Source organism: Panthera leo, chromosome C1 (assembly GCF_018350215.1).
Source record: "Panthera leo isolate Ple1 chromosome C1, P.leo_Ple1_pat1.1, whole genome shotgun sequence".
NCBI classification, from domain to species: domain Eukaryota; kingdom Metazoa; phylum Chordata; class Mammalia; order Carnivora; family Felidae; genus Panthera; species Panthera leo.
In genome coordinates this window covers 201,824,850-201,845,410 of record NC_056686.1, presented here as the reverse complement: position 1 = coordinate 201,845,410, position 20,561 = coordinate 201,824,850, and the positions used below count along the sequence as shown (strand labels likewise).

The following is a 20,561-nucleotide window of genomic DNA, read 5'->3' as shown; positions in this document are numbered from 1 at the left end:
CTTGATGTCTGGGCGACTACTAGGGTCAGAGACGCCAGCGCTCTACTGGAGCCAGGCCTCCTCGGGCCAATGAAACTGAATGGGGCGCTTAGCCACGTGGCTAAGAAGGCAATGGAACAGGAATCTCAGGCTAAAGAGCTTACTTCTGTTCTTTCAACCCCAAAGAATGGCTCCTGTCTCCAAGGCTGCCTGTGTCCTACCTAGCCTCCCTGGGGATAAGGGGCCAGGTTTGAACCTTAAGCAGGGATGGACTTCCCAAGGCTGTCCTGGGTGGGCATGTGACTGAAACGGCCTTGAAACAACCTAGCATGTTGGAAGAAGGGTGTGGAGCTGAGTGTGACAGTCAGGCCCCACCTGAGAGTGGTGAGCACAGACTTAGGCCTGACTGGACTCTAGACAGTATATATAGTGGGGAGAGGTGGAGGAAGAGAAAAGCAGCAATCATAACTAGCTAGTTCTGCTCCAGTGGACTACTTTGTAAAGGGAACCACTTTTGCTGTCCTCATCACGTAATCCCTAAATAGCCTGTGCATTAATGAAGAGCTAGATGAGACAAGATGGAGGTGGAGTGGGTGAGGGGATTCAGCTTTATCACCAGGCCTCAACCTTTGGCTACTTTACTCTCTGTAAAACGGAAGCCAATGCGGGGGGCGAGGGGACAGAAAGAGTAGCACTTCTCAGGTACCCACCTTCCCCACGAGGCCCGTGGGGGTCCTCCTGCCGTGCCTGTGACAGTTTCACTCCTGCTCCCGCTCCCTCCCTCCTGGGGCCCAAAGAAAGGCCGGCGCAAAACCATCTGCAGGCGCTTCCAGCGCTTTATAGTTCTTTCCGGGACAGACGGACAGACAGACAGTGCAGCCCGCGCCGTCGGCCCGCATCATTGGCACCTTGGACACGGCACCAGGCCCAACCCAGTCCCTGGTACCCTCCCGGGAGGATTCCGGTCCGGCCTCAAATCAGCACCTCAGACAGCTCCCAGCCCAACACCCATCCCTCCCCCCTCCCTCTGGAAACAACCAAATAAATTAAAAGGTGGGGGGAACAAAAACACCTAAGGATAAGGAAGAGGAGGTGCCCCTCCCCCAGTGTAAGAAGAGTTTCTGTCTCCTCCCATCCTTCCGCTGAGGCGCCGCCGCCGCCAGGGTGGCCTCCTAGGTTGATTTTGCTCCCAAACCTCAGCCTCTTGAAGCCGGCATCTCCCCCACCCCCCAACTCCCGGCATGCAACACGTTGGAAAAGGTAGGGAGAGGAGGTGAGGGTGGGGCGAAGGACCATCCAGGTGGTTGTCTGGGCTCCTAGGGCTGCAGTTTCTCGCCGCACCTCAGTCAGTTCAAATCAAGAATTAATAGTCCCTTTGGTCTGGGAAGAGGGATATGAGGGCTCAGTCGGGGGAAGAAATGCAAGCTGACATAGGTGGGGGTGGGGGGGAGCAGACAGGAGGGAAGATGGTGACACATGCCAGAAGGGAGGAAAAAAAGAGAACAAGAAGGGGAGCTGGGGACACAGGTGCAGAAAGAGAAACGGGAGCAACGAGAGATAGCCAGGTGGGGGGTAAGATGGAGACGGAAATACACACCCAAGTTACCGAAAATGGAAAGGCAGAGAGGGAGATGGGAAGGCGGACCGGAGGATGAAGGTAGAGGAAGAAGGCCGGGAAATGGTCAAGACCAAGGGACATGGACTTAGAGACGCACACAGAAAGGAAGGAGGAGATCCAGGTAGAATTGAAGACATGGGGCACAGGCAGACAGAAAGGGTGAGGTTGGGGGTTCCCCCTCCCACGCGCATCCCCCACCCTATGCCTAGCATATTCAGAGCCGCGGCCTCTGGCGTCCTGGCCTCCACCTTCCCCTGCGGGACAGGGGCGGCTCCTCCTCCGGCCGCGGCGCGGAGCGGCGATAACAGCGGCGGCGGCTTGATGGTCCCGGGGGCTCCGAGTGCGTGTCAGGGGCTGGGATGGGGGTGGGGGGCGGGCGCGGCCCTGGGAATCCCTTAGCGGTCCAGGTTCATAGTCCAGTGCTTGGCTCCGGTCGCGCAGCTGTCCCTGGCGGCCGAGGAGGAGGAGGGGGCCGCGGGCGCGCCCCCGCTGGGTGGACCCCCGGCGCCGGCGGCGGCCTCGCCCTCGTTCTTGAGGTCTTGAAAGACCTGCGTGAAGAAGTGGGGGTCGGCGTTGAGCCGCAGCATCTGGGGGCTGAGCCGCTGGATGAGGCGCAGGCAGCGTTGCCAGAAGCGCTCCTTGTCGGGCTCCACGAGGAAGGGCTTGAGCGGGTATGAGATCTCGTTGCCCATGTAGGAGTAGGCGAGGTAGAGGCAGGTGAGGAAGGCGGCCTGCAGCTCGGCGGCCGACGCCAGCTCATCCCCGCGCAACGACTCGCGGCACAGCAGGTACACGAACACCAGGTTGGCGGGCGTAATGAAGGCCTGGTCTTGCCAGCCCTGCAGCAGCAGCGAGCGGTCCACTCCGCGGAACCAGCCCACCAGCTCGCCCGGGCTCAGCTCCTTGAGGCGGTAGCAGCGTCGGCACACGAAATCGCCCAGGCAGCGCAGCAGCTCGCCGGTGGACGCCTGCACGATGACCCGCCGCGGCGAGCCGCCAGGCACCGGCGGCGCCGCCTGCGGGGCTGGGGGTGGCGGCGGTGGAGGCTTGCCCCCACCGGAACCCGGCGGCGGGGCGGCCCCGCTGCCCCCCGACGGCGGCTCGCAGGTGGCAGCGGCCGCGGGCACGGTGGGCACCGGCACCGCCAGTGGCTTGGTGGCGCCGCCGCCGTCGGGGGGATCCCGACCCTTGCGGAGAAGGTTCTCGCGGTTGCGTTGCTGGACCAGGGGGTCAGGGCCAGTGGATGCCGGCTTGGGCGTCACCTTCTTGCTGCCTTTCTTCTTCTTGGCAGATGCGGCCACCAGGCGCTTCCAGGTCAGCGCCGAGATGAGCACTGACGGCCGCTTGAGCCGGCTCTCGCCTTTGCCGCCCTTGCCTGCTGGCGGCGCCCCGTAGCCCCCCAGCGCCTCGTCCCCCGCGGGCGGCGCTTTCTTCTTCTCTTCGGGCAGCCCGCCGGGCCTCCGGCCCTTGGCCGAAGAGGCGGGGGATAGAGACAGCACCGTGCCCATCCTGCAGAGCGGGGCCGGCGCCCGGGCCCCGGCGGGAACCGCGGGCGGCGCCGCTGTCGCCGCCGCCGCTACTGCAGCCCCCGGAGACCCGGCGGTTGGGGGCCTAGCCCCGGCCCGGGCGCGGGAACGGGCAGGGGAAGGTGGTTGCTTGGCTGCTCCGCGGCGGTTGCTCGGGGTCTGAGCTGCGCCAGCTGCAGCGTCAGCCCCACCCCTTGGGCCCGGTCTTTAGCAGCGCCGCGCCCCGCCTCACGCAGCCAATCCTCGCCCGAATTGCCCTTGTGACCGGCAGCTCCTCTGACCAATAGAACTCGCATGCCTATCTCAAGTCCCGCCCCACCCCCTACCCTCTGTCTCTGGTCCTTTCCCTTCACCAGAAAGGGGAAAGGAGGAGGAGGTGGCCCTGGTTCCAAGGGCCTCCTCAGGGTCAGAGCTGGGGAGAGGGGACTGGCTGCTCTCCCCCGCCCCAAGTCCTAAGGCCCTGGGTCAGCTTGTTTTAATGCATTGGATCGTGGTAGCAGAGAAGCAGTGGGAAGAGACTCTCCCCGCTGTTGATTATGTGTTGGGGGGGGGCAGGGTGGGCAGTGAGTACCTTCATTAAGGCGCCCGGGCACCTGCTGGGTCGAACTGCTCTGGCTTCCCCAATCTGGCCATAGGTAGATTATCTCTTCGCTGTCCTCCCCTGCCTTTGTCCCATGAAGCCACCACCGGGGAGGTTGTGGAGGAGTGCAGCAGGTGCATTCTTGCTCTGCCTGTGATGGGGTGCTGGCAGGGCCCCGACCTTCCAGCAGGTCACAATCCCCTCCTTGGGGGCCTTTGCTCTGGGGATGGCAAGACCCTCAGATATATATTCCTGAGTCTGCTGTTTGCTGGCCTGAGTGTCTGCAGCTGAGTCTGTGGGGAGAGGCCCTAGGCTTTGGTCCCTGGGTGGCTCCTCTTGTGCTCTTCTCCCTCACCAACACACCCTGATCCCACATTTGGGTAGGTGATGAATGATTGGTTCCTGGGGGAAATGCTAGAAATTGGATGGATTGGTCTCCTCGGGCTCAGACAGCAGACAGCGCCTCCTGTGTAGAGGGAGGCCCAAGCCCAAGGGGTTTGGCCCAACCTTCAGCCCAGCCCTGGGTCCAGGTTGAGATGGGTTTTCGTTGTTAAATTCTTCCTGCCATTCATGTCCGAGCTGTCCCCACTCTCAGCTGAAAGATATTAGGCTAGGTCCTGCCCATTGCTCTCTGGGTCTCTCTGTTTCCTCCTCAGCACCCATAAGGCCTTGCCCTCTGGGCCTTACCTGCACATCCAGGCTGGTTCTGGGTCTGTTCTGTCTGCTTTATGGGACAGTGTCCACTCTTCTCCAGGCTTGCTCCCTGTGGCTTCCCAACACAGAAGTCTTAAGTGGGCCTTGGAGGTAGGTATGATGGGGAGAGAAGCCCTTGCTTAGGTATTCAGCAAAATCCTCAGAATTATCCCTGGAATCACCTCCATGTTCTTCATAGACCACCAAAATGACTTCCAGGGACTACCGCTGTCAGGGTTTGTGTGTATGAGTATGTGTGAATGTGGTTTGTTCCATATAGGCTGTTCCAGAATCCCCTTGGGCTGCAGTTTCTGCCACCAGAGGCACTGGCTTTTCTCTGCTCTCCCACAGCCCCTGCTCACTCACACCTTCCTGGAGGCCTATGGTGTGGCTGTCTTATTTCCCTATCTCTTTACCACCATATGCACACAGACTTGTACCCCCTTCCTGACTCAGCACCCAGTGAGCACTTTCTCAGCAGAGTCTCTCCTGCTCCCTTACATCTGATCATTATACTTTTGCAGCCCAGATGACCTACCCAACCTCTTCTTCTCCCCCTAGTTGCAAAAAAGCGTTCCCTCTTTTCAGCTTCTATAATTGGTCCCACTTCCTCCTATAAGGGCTTCTGAGTCAGCCTTTATCTGGCACCCAAGGAACAGTAGGCTCACCAGTAGTTAAGGACAGGTCCCACTGAGACTGAGTTGCCCTAGCAGAAACACGTGGATCTGAACGGCACGTGGATCCTCCCAGTTCTGCTCCCGGGAGTCCCTCATTGACGCAAGGCCTATTACTGGTGTCACGTAGGACAAGATCTTCTATGCAGCACCCACAGATGTTGCCATCATGGTACCTCCACTCCAGGCCCGGTTGTGACTTCCTATTGTCCTCTGGGTCAGAATCAAGAATTTTCTTCCCTGCTTCAGGGTCCCCAAAACAGATGCTTTAAAAGGTCTTACTCCCTTTCTCATTTTTCACCTTGTCCTGCCTCAGACCCTCTCTCTGGCTCACACACTTTCCACTCTCCTCCTTTGGCTATCCCTCTTGAATCTCTGAGCAACTACCCCTGGGCCAGAACCCTCCCTCAAACTACTACCTTGCCTTCTTCTGACAAACTCTTGAAAATCCACCTCTTTCAAGAAGCCTTTTTGGACTGATCGGAAGGGACCTAATGCTCTTCCTGAGGTCGATCTTTCTAAACTCTTTCCCCAACAGCAACTGCTACATAACGACTTGGTTAATTAAAGGCTGAGCTCTGAGTCCTGAATCAAAGATACGCAAAATGAATATGGATGAAAAAGTTTTTAAGTTTATTTATCTTGAGAGAGAGAGAGAGAGAGAGCAGGGGAGGGGCAGAGAGAGAGGGAGAGAGAGGATCCCAAGCAGGCTCTGGGCTCCCGATGCAGAGCCTGACAGAGAGCTCAATCTCACAACTCAGAGATCAGGACCTGAACCAAAACCAAGAGTCAGATGCTTAACTAACTGAGCCACTCAGGAGTCCCTATGGATGGAATTTTTAAAGGACAAGGAGACAAAATAATCAAAACAGATCCTAAAACAACAGCATTTCTGTTATTAAAAAAAAAACAACAACATTGGGATGCCTCGGTGGCTCAGTCAGTTAACCGTCTGACTCTTGATTTCAGCTCAGGTCCTGATCTTATGGTCATGAGTTTGAGCCCAGAGTCCAGCTCACTGACAGCTCAGAGCCTGGCTGGGATTCCCTCTCTTGCCCTCTCTCTCTCTGCCCCTCCCCACTCTCTCGCTCTCACTCTATCTCAAACTAAATAAATCAACTTAAAAACAAACATTTATGGAGGAGAGAAGGAGATTATGTCTCTACAGGGTGGAGGCCAAGGGGAATAGGTATAGCTAAAATAGAAAAACTTCAGGGAGAAGATGGGCTTTACAGAAGGGTGGTGACTTTCCCACCGCATCTGCAAGTGTACTTTTCTAGTTGGATTATGTTTAGGGTCTATATTCTGTGATTGATTCAATTATCTGTATTAGTATCTGTATGTCACGTCTCCTCTGTCCATTTCTCATGGATGTGGGTGCTCCTCTGGGACAGTGCTGGCTGTATTAGACTCCCAGAGATGAGAACCCCGCCTCCCCCAGACCAGGCTCCTTGTCTGTCTCCATCACTCTGTAGATTTCCTAGAACAGTGCCCTGTCCAGATAAATGGTTATTCCTGCAGGCTCTTTAAGGCAAGAACTGCAGACCTCAAAACAAGAATTGGAGGGCTTAGACCAGGGTATTAGCCTGTGTAGGAACACAGCCTTATTGATGAGGATTACCACCAATTTCACCTGAGAGATGAGCCCTTCACTGACCCCCACCCCCGGGAAGGTGAGCCCCATCTTTAAGGGAACATTTCCAGGCAATGCTGCTCAGACTCTTCTACCCTTTTATCTCCTTTTCTGAGAGGCCATAGTCCAGGAGGCAGGAGGCAGTTCTGGTCATTCAGCTCTCTGGACCTCCTTTCCTTCATATTAAAATGCAGGGATTCTATATATCTTACTTTTATTATTGGACAAAAAAATGAATATTAATGAAAGGAGATAACATCTTGGGGATTGGACTTAAAAATGATTCCTAAATCCTCTTCCAATTCTACAATTCTGACTCTAAATAAAACTCATCCTCTGAATCTGTTTCATTTTCTAGCTCCAGCACTGTCTGGTTCTCCCTAGTCTGTTTCTGCCTGACGGGCTCAGTCTTTGTGTGCACAGCATCCATGTGAGGCCTGCTTTTCTGCAGTTCAGCCCAGGAGATGAAGGGGAGGTGCTCAGGCTCACAGGTCTCCCTCCCCAGATCCCTCCAAACTTCAGTGGGGGCCCCTGAAAGGTTCTGAGACAAAGGGCAGGATGCCAAGGTAGTCCAGGGTCTCCCCAGTGAACATTAAGCCCGGAGGCCCCAGGACCTAAGGTCATTGCAACCTATGTCTCCAGGGGGCCCTTACAGAGAGGCTGATGGCAATAAAGTTTCTTAAAACAGCCAGGGTGGAGACTCAGCCTGGGCATCTGAATGCCTGGATCCTGCTGCCTCTGACTCCTTCACCGATCCAGTGTCCCCACCAGGGTCTCACCTCCTGAGGTGTGCAAAGGGGAAGGATATGCACCCTCCCAGCCCTCCTTCCCTCTCCTGAAGCTCTTAGTCCAGGAGAGCTCGTGTGGGGAGGAGTAAGGTCCGGGGAGGCAGCTGAGGGAGAAGACTTCCCCAGGCAACAGTGGGGAGTGGGAAAGGGGATGAGCAGAGAGGAAAGATGAACCTGACAAAGGAGGTGCTGCCAGCTGTCAGGAGGAAGACCCCACCTTCTCACCTCCTTCCCATTCCAGCAGGCCCCTTGTTAGGATCTAACTGAGGAGGCCCAAAACAGGTGTTTTAAAACAGAGAATAGGGTTGGAAAGCACAGCTGAGGAAGTAGTGCCCTGGGGCAGGGAGAGAAGGGACTGATGTCTAGATACTGGAGGCCCAAGATTGGGGTCAGGGGAGGATGTGGGTGAGCTGGGAGCTCCTTTTCCTTGCCATAAGCTCTGCTTCCTTCTTTCATAAAAGAAGGTTTCCCTTCCAGGTTACTGATGCCAGCCCTCCTCATCCTCTCACCCTCACCCCTCAATCTTCTCTCCCTAGCTCCCTGGCCCCTGCCTTCACCTCCTTTGTTGCCCCCTGAGCACAGCTCTGTGGGCCCAATCCTTCCAGCTCCCTCCAGCTTTCTTTGTCAGCTCACCTTGTCCTGCCTCCACCAAGCCCTTTTCCCCCTCCTCCCTTTCATACCCACCCCAAGCATCACCCCCAACTCTATCTCCTCCCTGCCCCTGCTGGCACCCAGCATAGCACTCCAGATGTAGGAGCAGATCAAGAAGGGCGGGGGTGGTGGCTGTTGCTTTTCTGGGATATTCTTAGCCTGTCTGGGGGCTGGAGCTGGAATCAGTGTTTCCATCTCAACCAGGCAGGTGGCTGCAGGGAAGCTGCTGCTGTGGCTGGGTCTTCATCTAGTTCCATGTCCCTTTCCCTGTCCTTCTATGTCTCAAGTCCACTCTGCGAGCACAAGACCTCTGTGCCCTGGGGTAGGTGCTTCTGTCTGCCCTGGCCTAGCCCCAGTGAGGTCTGAAAACTCTGCTCTTGGAGACTCTTGGGGGAAAAGAGGGCCTTTGGGAACTCCAGATCAGATGTTCCCTTCATCTCTCTGCCCCAAGGTGTGCTTTCTTCTGCCCCAACAACCCCTGCTTGGTACTTGGTCCCTAGACTCTAGTCATGACCATGAAAGCCCTTGTTATCTCAAAACACAGGAAGCATCCAGGGGCCCTGAAGTTCTAGGAGCTGTCTCTTGAGTGAGTCAGAGCCTGGGGTCCAGGTCTCCTTTGGGATTGAATAAGGGGCTCACTGGCCATATTCCTTTGTTAACAGACAGAGGGACCAGGGAGAGATCTGACTTGTTCATAAATAGCACAGAATATATTTGTCACCTTAAAAGAGACAGTGTAGGGATTCCTATGTGGGTTCTAGAGTCATAAAGGTCTGGATTCAAATACAGTCTCTCCACTTATGAGCTGGGAGACTTGGGACAATTTCTTAATTCTTTTGAAATCTATAAAAGTAGACCATCACAGGGTTGTTGTAAGATTTTATTGAATCTCACAATGCTTGTATACTACACGGGCATGGTGGTTGGTGTTCATAAAATGTGAATTATTACAAATTACATTGCCACCATTATTTTTACAGAGCAGGAGAGGTTTACTTGAGTTGTACCATGACCACATTTTGTTTTGTTTTTTCCTCATTAGAACATTCTTCATTGAGGCCAAGGCAGTATCATCATTTCTTTGGTTTGGTTTTTGACATCCAAGTTTACAGCTGTCCTTTCTTTTTGGCTATTGTGCTGGCAGCTACTGCGACTCAGACTGTCCCTGGGGGCTTGTTTGATTTGATTCTTGAGGTAATGAAGACCTGACAGCATATCAGTTCCCCTTCTCTGGTCCAATGCAGGCCTTGCTAATTTTGTGAACCTCTATACACCTGCTATGTTCCAGGCACCATACTGACCCCATAGTTTGACTGTGGCTTTGAGAAAATGTCCTGAAAAATTATAAAATCCAGGGGCATCTGGGTGGTTCAGTCAGTTGAGCATTGGTCTTTGGCTCAGGTCATGATCTCATGGTTTGTGACTTGGAACCCTGCTTCGGGCTTGCTGCTGTCAGCATGGAGCCCACTTTGGATCGATCCCCTGTCCCCCTCTTTCTGCCCCTCCCCCACTCATGCTCTTTGTCTTTATCAAAAATAAAGAAATATTAAAAAAATATAAAATCCATATTAGCAAATACTACTTGAGAAACTATAACCTACAAGATTATAGTATAACCAACTGGGCTGGGTGCTGGGAACAGGAAAAAGTGTGAGTTTGGGTTTCAGCCTTCAAAGAACATACAACAGAGATGATAGAGACGTGAGCATTAATAATAGTGGTAATTGATCAGTGTCCTATGATCGGTTACAGAGGATGGGATTGGATGATTTGGCTAATCCCGCCCATCTCCCTCCACCTTCCACCGTTGCAGCTAATCCAGCTTGTCCTGAATCCTCAAGGTTAAGCAACTACTGGCAGGGAGTTAAAATCAATTTTTAAGTAAGGTCCAGCTCCTCTGTCTTGTCTTGGGTCTCTCCAATCCATGGCCTTCCCTGTCTGACTCTAAGCTGTGATGATGGTATACACCTTTTCCAAGGCAGAGCCAGGCCTCAGCAACTCCCTGGTCGCAGTGACACATTATTGCCCTCGGAGCAGGAGAGTTAATAAGTTACTGCGTGTGTGAAGAGCTCCTATGGGCCTGCTACCTGGTCCAACATCTTAGGAGCCACTTCTATTTATCTCCTGTTTGTCCAGCATTAGGGGCAGGTGGGGGGTGGGCTTTGAAATAGGTTCATTAATTTATACTTTCATCTCCTTGATCTCAAAATATAAAGATAATCCTTTATTTTCACCTCCTCTGAGTAAAAAGGCAATTCTAATGTTATAAGCTTGAGCCCCATATATACTCACTTGTGATTTTTAGTGGGGAGCAGAGTAAGAAGGTTGTCCACTAGATTAATTAGTAGTTCCTAAACTACTCTACTCAGCAGAACCACCTCGGGGAACTTTGTGAAAATACTATTTCTGGACTCTGCTTCAGATCTGTGGAATCATAATTTCTTCAGGGGGGCTTAAGGTGGCATCACTATCAGAAATTATTATGAGGGAAAAGAAAATGCCGGGAGACGACTAGATCCCACCTGTTCTTTCTGTTTTGCTCCCTATGGTTGCTGCTGGCCAAGCATCCTCTGATAAAAAAACAGAAACAACAACAACAAAAGACCTTATTTGCCTTTGGGAAACCTGCTTCTTCCACACTCCTAATCCATGTGGTTTGCCTGCCTAGATCCAAGATAGACTCAAGCAGTTGGTGTCCTGGTCACAATGGATCAGGCACGGGCTGGGGACTAAAACCAGTCCAATGAGACTCAATTCTTGGAGCTTTTCTAGAACTACTGGGAATGAGGTGCTTTTATCCCCCTAAGCTGGTGGAAGGAAAGCCTTGAGGAGCCGGTGACTCTCTGGCCCCCATATGGAGAGAGGTCATCTGAACTAATACACAGGAAAATAGAGTCAACAGATGGAGGGAGACATTCCTGATGTAATTTTAGCTGCTGTATCCAGCTGGGCTTGATGCAGGTCTATGACCCATAAATGTCCCTCCTCCCCACTTTTTTCCTAATCTTAAGGTAATTTGAGTTGCAAATCTAATATCTGCCAGCTAAAAAAATCCTGCCTAACAAGCTTCCTTCTGGAAATGCGTTGGTAACATCAGAGAAATACATGTTTAGTCTTAATGGCTGAGGAGGGTAGTCTCTCACATCCAGCTGCCAGTGAAAGGCTGAATCTGGAAGAGGTACTGTTGACCCAACGTGGATTCTGACCCCAATGCCTATTTCCTGCTACAGTCCTCGGACCTCCATGTCCAAAGCAGAGCTGGTGATTGGAGCTCTTCATCATGGCCCTTCCTCAAAGTAAAAGCCCTGGGACAGGAAAGCCCTTTCCCTACAGCCCACACGACTGTCAAATCTTCTTTCTGGACTGCTGCCAGGTTGCATTCCTTAGGTATCAATTTTCTGCTGAAATAAGAAATTTGATGCTTCACCCTCCATCGTGGTTCTGAATCAAGTTTGCCTCCAACCAGTGTAAGAGGCAGCTGTGGTCACATAGAACCATTTGTTATCATCAGGGCCATTAGCACAGTGTCTCTGGAGGGCCAGGGAAGGGGTGGGCTTGAGCTTTAAGCTGCCCCAGGATTCTTGGCCAGAACTCCAGAACTTTGTCTGTCCTGCCTCTGGGGAGCTCTCTCAGGGGAGGGGCTGGGGCTCCAGTCAAACCAAAATTTTCAGTTACTGTATGATTCACGTCTGTCTTTTTAAAAAATTTTTATTTATTTATTTCAAGAGAGAGAGAGCGTGTGCTAGAGAAAGGGGCAGAGAAAGAGGAAGAGAGAGAATCCCAAGCAGGCTCAGTGCAGAGCCCGACTCGAGACTTGAACTCATGAACCATGAGATAGATCATCACCTGAGCCCAAGAGTCACCTGCTTAACTGACTGAGCCACCCAGGCATCCCTGTCTTTTTTTTTTTAACTCCAAGGTTTTTTACTTTCAAATTGTGGATTATTCTTTAATGGGACAATATTTTCCTATCCCACTCTGTGGTCCAAAAGCACAATCTTGATGGTGATTCTATGAGACTTGGGCATTCATTCATAATTCATCTCTCCATTCATTCATTTATTCATTCACTCAACACAAATTTGAGTACGCAAAATTTTTCTTCCTCTTCTTCTTCTTCTTCTTCTTCTTCTTCTTCTTCTTCTTCTTCTTTTTGTTAAATTAAATCCAACTTGTAGCATGATCCTATTGGGTGGAAGGAAATTCAGTCTTAGTTGTCATGGGGACTCCATCCTACTCCCAAAGTTTATAAACCTTTCCAGAAAACAAAAGGTGTCTAGCACAGTCCTTTGGGGGAACACATTGTCCAAGCCCAAAGAGCATCTCAAAGTCTGTCATTTGTACCATTTCTAGGCTATGACTGAGGGTCAGAAATCTTTAAAATTGTTATGTGATAAGTGACACACAAAAAGTATAAAAAATAGGGAGGACTGGGTGGCTCCGTCGGTTAAGCGCTGGACTCCCGTCATGATCTCACGGTTCATGAATTCAAGCCCCATGTGGGGCTCTGTGCTGACAGCATGGAGCCTGCTTTGGATTCTCCGTCTCCCTCTCTCTCTGCCCCTCCCCCACTCACACACACACACACACACTCTCTCTCTCTCTCGAAAATAAACATTTAAAAGAAATTGTAAGCAAAAAAAAAATTTTTTAGATATAAAAGATAAAATAACATATCTACCCCCTAGTTCAAATAAAGTATTGCCTACACAGTTTAATCCCCTTATCCTCTCCTTCCCAATAGCCTCTTCCCTATCACCAACCACTCAAGAGAATAAACAACATTCTAAATTTGGTGTTTACCCTTTCCATATATTTTATTCTCTTACTACATGTGCAGGTCCTTGATTAAGCAAATGTGTGTGTGTTATTACTACATAACATTTAGCACAAACTTACACATTTAGAGGCTTAAAACAACATCTATTTATTAGCTTACTTCTGTAGGATAGAAGTCCAGGCGGGCTTGGCTTGGTTTTCTACATACAATTTTATAAGGACTGAAATCAAGGGCGGTTTTCTTATCTGGAGTCTCTGGGCAAGAGTCCGCTTCAAGGCTGATTTAGGTTGTCAGCGGTACTTAGTAGTTACAGGACTGAAGTCCTCATTTCTCTGTGGGCTGTTAGCCCGAGGCTGTTCTGAGCTCCTGGAGGCTGCCCACAATCGTGCATCGAATCCTTATCACACCTGGAATGTCTCTTATTTCCACTTCCTTGACCAGCTGGAGAAAACTTCCTGCTTCTGAAGGGTTCGTATGATTAGGTTAGTTCACCCAGATAATCCCCCTATTTTAAAGTCAACTGATTAGTAACTTCTGTTGCATCTGCAAAAAATCCCCTGTGCCATATAACATAGTGTATAATGTACTTACTCATGGGAGTAATGTGGAGAAGGAGGAACATGGAGGCATCTTCGAATCCTATATATCTATGTATCTATGTATTTTTCTATCTCTTGAAGGTCAGTTGTTGATATTTTAACATTATATAAGTGAAACCATACTATATTAATCTGAAACTTGTTTTTTTTTTTTTTTTTGCTTTATGTTAAGTTTGTAAGATTTATCCTTGTCGATGTTGGCCTTTGCCACTGCATAACATTTCACTGCATGAGTAAATTTTATTTATTCTCCTCGTGACTGCTTTTTAGGTTATTTTCAATTGTTTATGATTACGAACAATGTTGTTATATTTTACATGTCTCTGGTGTACATGTGCAGTCATTTCTCTAGGAATATACCCAGTAGTGAAATTGCTGGGGTATTGAGCATGCACATTTTCAACTTTGCTAGACATTATTAAATTGTTCTTTTAAGTAGTTGTAATTACTCACACCACCCCCCACCAGCAAGGTATGCAAGTTCCTGTAGCTCCACATTCTCATCAACTTGTGATATTGGCAGATTATGTGCAATAACTCATTGTGGTAATATATGAACTTTAGATATTCAACAAATACATATTTATGAAGTGGCACTACCTGCCAGGCAGTGAACAAATTAGACAAGATCTTTATCCCATAGAACTGCATCCCATGGAAAAGGCAAATACACACACACACACACACACACACACACACACACACACACACAGCTCAGTTGAGATCTCCACTTGGATGTATAGCATCTTGATGCGTCAAAAACCAGCTCCTGATACCCTCTCCCAAGCTACTCCTGCTGTCACCCGTATCTCTGTTAACAGCCTTTCTAGTCTACTAATTGCTTAGGGCAAAAGTTTTGGGATTATCCTTGATTCCTCTTTTTATTTCATGCCCATATGTAATCCCCTAGCAAATCTTAATAGTTCCGTCTTCAAAATATCCAGAATTCCACTTCTCACAATCCCTCTGTCTCCACTTTGGCCCAAGCCACCATCATCTCTTGTTTGGTTTATCGCAACAGACTCCTTCCTAACTGGTCTTTACTTCTTCCTTCCCTACAGTTTGTTCTCAAAATGACAGCTACGGTGCTCCTGTTAAATGGAGGCCAGATCATATTACTCCTCTGCTTAAAACCCTCTAATAATGGCTCCCTGCTTGTTCAGAGTAAAAGCCAAAGTCCTTGCTATGACCTACAAGGGCCTATGTTAAAGATGGCCACAAATTCCTTGCCACTCCTCTCATCGAGAGGTGTATTGGTGCCCACCACCACCCCTTGAATCTAGGTGGGCTCCATTACTACTCTATTAGAACATGGCAGAAAGTGCCACTATACCCATTTCGGGGGCCAGGCCTTAAAAGACTGGCAAGTTCTATTTCCTGTCTCTCAAAACATTTGCTCTTGGCACTTTGAGCCACTATGCAGGAAATCCAACTACTCTGCTGGAGACACCACATGGAAAAACCCTGAGACTACAGAGAGAGGAAAAGGGGTCCAGCTTCCAGTCATCCCCACCAAGGCACCAGACATGACAGTGGAAACATTTTGGGACCCTATGGACTGATGCATCTGCTAGCTGAACACTGCTGAGTGACCTCAGTTGATGCCACATGGAACAGAAAAATCACCCAACTGAGTCCTGTCCAAATTCCTGACCTATAAGTTGTGAGATGTTTAAAAAATGGTTGCTGTTTTAAGCAAATTATTTGAGATAATTTCTTATGCAGAAACAGATAACCAAAGGAACCTAACTAACCTTGCCCCTACCATGATCTCTATGACCTCATCTGCTACCTTTCACCTCCTTTACTCCTGTCTAGTTCTAGCTGCCTCCTTGCAGTTCTTCAAATCTTCCAGAAAAGGCCTCTGCCCAGGACATTTGCATGTGCTGTTCCCAATGTTAATTCTTCCGTATACACTTAAATAAAGCTGGATCAAACTGTAACTACTGTTTTGTATGTTTTGTTTGTAATAGATAATACTCACCTTCTTATTAGAGTAAATATCTCACCAAAACACTTTTAATGGATGCACAGTGTTTGATTATGCAGGTATTTGTTTTACCAATGTTTCTTTTATTAAAATTTTCTAATACAGAAAAAATGAAAGAATGCTACAGTGAAAATCCACATATTTGCCATCTACTGTCTATAATTACCCTTTTACTATATTTGCTTTATCACATATTAATCCTCTGTCCAACTTATTTTGTTAAATACACTTCAAAATAAGTAAGGCCAAGGCTTTTTGCTAGCTTTGTTCATTACAGTATTCCCAGCACCTAGAATAGTGCGTGGCAAACAGTAGGCATTCTATAAATATTTGGATCAATAAACTCAGGAAAACTACAAGAATTAACATACCTCAGTAAACCATCCAGTTATACAGACATAATGAGAGTCTCCAGTTAGATGTCACCCTCTCCAGGAAACCTTCCTTGAATGAGCCCTATCCCCTGTCAAGCTAGGCTGAGGATCCTTCCCTGTGCTCCTATAACATCTGGGACACAGAGTGCCCACCTTGTTGCATTTAAAGTATTATAATCATTTTGTACATCTATTTCCTCTACAGATGGTGAGCTTCTTGAAGGCAAGAACCACTTCTCATTTGCCTTTGTGCCCCAATGCCTAGTACAATGCCTTGCCTAGGAAATCATAAAATGGCCAGTACATATTGAATACTTACATTGGGGCATCTACTATTACATGTGTTACATGTATCATGCACTTTATATGTATCATGTTACTTAACTGGGTCAATAACCCTATGAGGTAGATAATGCTTTCATCATTCACATTTTACACAGAGAGAAATTGGGGAACAGAAAGTTTATTTGTCTGAAGTCAACAGCTAGTCATAAAATTGGGATTTGAACCCAGGCCATCTGGTTCTGGTGCTTGTCTTTATAACATTATGCTGCCTCCTACACAGAAGTAGTTCCCCTGTAAAACTTATTAAATGTAAGCCACTGGGGTTCTCACTTGGCCAGATCCTTCCAAAGTCCTGGGAGAGGCCCAATCATGTAGTCAGTTATATACCTTTTCTAACCCAAATTGGTTAAGACTGCTGTCTTGTGGCGCCTGGGTGGCTCAGTTGGTTAATCGTCCAACTTCGGCTCAAGTTATGATCTAGCGGTTTGTGGGTTCGAGCCCCGCATGGGGCTCTGTGCCGACAGTTTGGAGCCTGGAGCCTGCTTCAGATTCTGTGTCTCCCCATCTCTCTACCCCTCCCCCGCTCCTGCTCTCTCTCTCAAAAATAAACATTAAAAATTAAAAAAGACTACTGTTTCTTTCCACTCCAACTTCGCTTCTATGTTCTCTTATGCAGAAGGTATTGAAACTCTCTGTTAGTTTGTGGGATCAAGCTAAATTTGGGACTCAGTGGCTCTGTTAGTTTCTTAGAACCGCTTTAAGAAATTACCACAAACTTGCTGGCTTAAAACAACAGATATTTCTCTTTTAGAGTTCAGAGTCCAGGTGTTGGCAGGTTTGATTCCTTCTGCAGACTCAGAGGGAGCATCCATTCCATGCCTCTTTCCTGGCTTCCAGTAGTTGCTGGCAATACTTGGCATTCCTTGGTTTGTAGACACTTCACTTTAATCTCTGCCTCTGTCTTCACATCAACTTCTCCTCTGGCTCTGAAGTCTCCCTCTACCATTCTCTTGTAAGGACACCTGTTACTGGATTAGGGGCCCATTCAAAATCCAGGATGATCTCATCTCAAGACCCTTAACTTAATTACAACCACAAAGACCCTTTTACTAAGTAAGGTCACATTTACAGGTCTTGGAGGTTTGGATATGGACAAATCGTTTGGTGGGGGAATACTGTTCAACCTATGCTGAACTATAGTTGTGTAATCTAAAGGCATCTCTCTGTATAGTTCATTATTAATTCATTCTGGTGTGAGACTGGCTTCCAGAACGATGATCAGTGCCCATTCACTATGCCAACAAATGCATAGGTCAGATCAGAGCTTACGTTGCAAAAAGGACATGTCCTATAGTACCTAGCACCAGAAGTGTGTAAGGAAGACAAACAAGGTTTGAAATGTGGGGACCCAGAAGTTTGCCTGTGGAAGATTCTTCCAATCAGGTGTGTAAAACTATAAATGGAGAATTCAGTTCTCAGACACCAAAATGGAACTTCCCTTTGTCAGGAATGTATTTGACTGTGTCCTGAAATCATATGGCTCATATATGAAAGAAACGTGGTAGCAGTTTTTCCAAATCAGACAACAATCTTAAAAACTGACGTGACAGTATCAGTTTTGAAGCCAGAGCCAATTCTTTAAAGCTATGAATAATAAAAAAATTATTTTAATCACCCATTCTAGAGGAAAGACTACATTCTTTCCAGTCTTTCTTAGACACTGATACTATAAAATTGTTGTCATGTAAACATGTGATCACAGAGTATCCAATCAAGAAATGTAGAACAAAAATATTATAGGATATTAAAATATTGTTAATTTTTCTAGATTTTGTGATATTTGTGTCAGCTTTCTAGAATTCATAATTTGTTATGATTTTATTCTAAATATTCACTTTCCTGCCTAATATTATACTCATAATTTTATAATCTTTTTCTTAAGAAGGACTCCAAGATTATATAACCTTTAGGCCCCACCAAAATCTATCCTTGCCCCTTTAAATAAGATAATGGCATTTTCACTCCTAGGTTTATACCCAAGAAATGCACATATGTTCATGATAAGACATTTATTAAGCTTAGCAGGGATACTGAAATGGCCTTATACTGGAAACTACCCTAATGCCCATTATATTAGTTATCTCTTGCTGCATTAAAAAAATCACTTTAAAACTTAGTGGCTTAAAATGATAAACATTTATTAGCTCCCAGCCTCTTAGATCAGGAATTTGGGAGTGGCTTAGCTGGATGGTCCTGATTAAGGAAGGGTCTCTTCTAAGGTTACAATGAAGGTTGCAAAGAGGGAAATGCAGTCATTTGGAGACTTGAATAGGGCTGGAAGACCCACAGCCAAGCTCATTTAATGTGGCTGTTGGCAGGAGGCCTCAGTTCTTTGGGGGGTTGGCCTGAGGCCACACTGTAGGGGTGGGTGGGGAAAGGGGACACACGCATCTATCTGTTCTGGCCCTTACCTTGATTTTCCTCCTCAGCGATTTCTATTTACTGTGCATTGAGCCTTACTTGCTTATCTTCAATATTTGTAATTTTCCTTCTTTGAATCCTTTTTCTCTTTAAATTTCATTTCAATATTTGATGTTTTCTTCCTTTTCACCCTTCTTCTCTTAAGGTATTATCTGCTTTGTTAATTCACTCAAGCATTTTTCCAATGCAGCCTTTCCTTCTGAAATTACTTTTTTCTTTCATTTCTAATTCTTTTCTGAGTCCTGTCACCTCATTTTAGAGTGTCTCTAACTTTGATTTAGGTTGCCCTTTTATGTCTTGTATTATTTTTAACGTCTTTTATCTCCTTTCTAAATACCTATGGTTACAGTTTTTATCTGCTCTGTGGGCATGTCTTCCTGGCATGCTTTCTTTGCCTGTAGGTAGTATTGTGGTTCTGCTTCTTATTTTCTTATAACTGTAATTGATTTGGGCCCAATACTTTTGTTGCTTATTTCTATGTGAAATTAATTTTCCTGAGCTTTTAGGGAAGTGGGGGTCAGAACAGCTCTTCTAACTTGACAGAGTTCCCCTTCCTGTTATTTTCATGTAGTAATAAAGAATATGGGGAATGCCCAGATGGCTTGGGTGCCTAGGCGGCTCAGTCGGTTAAACGTCCCAACTTGTGATTTCGGCTCAGATCATGATCTTATGGTTCGTGGGTTCAAGTCCTGCATTGGGCTCTGTGCTGACAGCTCAGAGCCTGGAGACTGCTTCAGATTCTGTGTCTCCCTCTCTCTCTGCCCCTCCCCCATTCGCGCTCTCTCTCTGCCTTTCAAAAATGAATGTTTAAAAAAAAATTTTTTTTAAATAAAGCATAGGAAGCATACTTTCTAAGATTTCTTGGCTCTCCTACCCTCCACATTTTTGTCTGATCCTTATCTTTTTATTTTATTTTAAGGAAAAAAAGAGAGTGCACAAGCTGGGAAGGGCAGAGAGAATCCCAAGCAGGCTCCACACTGTGAGTGCAGAGACCAACACGGGACTCAATCCCATGAGATTCCATGACTGTGACGTCATGATCTGAACCAAAATCAAGAGTTGGACGTTTAACCGACTGAGCCACCTAGGCGCCCCTTTATTTTTATTATATCTATCCTGCTCAGTGTTGCTTCTTCCCCCAGCAGTTTCTTCTTAATGTGGGATCTTATCCTGGCAGAGAGCCCTGATGACCAGTCTTGAGAGTTCACAAGGGCTAGAGTGCCCCAATTATTTCAGACCTTGGCTCAAGCTGCTTGTACTCACCAACTAATAATTAGGCAAAAACCCTCCCAATTTCTGCTTTCTCAATTTGACCCATGAACACCTAGTGCTTATTTTGGTGTCCTCCTCTTCTCAGTTCCATCAGAAGCCCACGACTTTCCTCTGCTTTCTTTTGCATATATGCCAATTCCATGAAGGTCTTATTGCCTTGTCCACACCCACTTGTATTTTGGGCTTCATGAGGATATCTTGCTACCTAATTTTGTTGTATATCTTATCGTTGTGTTTTTAGTTTTACTATCTAATTGTTCTGTTTGGGCTTTTGTTGTTGTTTTGTTTCTTTTTGTTTTGGTGGGTTTTTTGGTAGAGATTTAGAGTAAAACACTATGCCTCTGCTACAGCTATCTTCACAGAATTTCAGTTGTCAATATCTTCTTGTGAATGGTGGTTGAGCATATTATTCAAGTTGTACAAATTTATTGAACTGTACCCTTCATATTTGTGTACTTACCTGTACATGTATTATATATCCATAGAAAGTCTACCCCTGTACTAGGGTTCTCCAGAGAAACAAATCTAATAGGATATGTGTGTATGCATATATACATAGTATGTGTATATAAATATGTATATATACATATGATATACATACACATACATAGAAACAGAGGGAGAGGGGAGAGATTTAT

General features: G+C 47.5%; 1 protein-coding gene across 1 annotated transcript; it reads right to left on the bottom strand.

Moving 5' to 3' along the window:
- Positions 1 to 790: 790 nt before the first annotated feature.
- On the bottom strand, positions 791 to 3,255 carry CDK5R2 (cyclin dependent kinase 5 regulatory subunit 2). Its single transcript, XM_042953238.1, has one exon. The coding sequence runs from the start codon at positions 3,103 to 3,105 to the stop codon at positions 1,993 to 1,995; it is 1,113 nt and encodes a 370-aa protein (XP_042809172.1). The 5' UTR covers positions 3,106 to 3,255; the 3' UTR covers positions 791 to 1,992.
- Positions 3,256 to 20,561: the final 17,306 nt, after the last annotated feature.

What these genes read in the sequence shown, in the direction of transcription:
- CDK5R2 (XM_042953238.1), bottom strand. Translation starts at nt 3,105, where the DNA reads ATGGGCACGGTGCTGTCTCTATCCCCCGCCTCTTCGGCCAAGGGCCGG.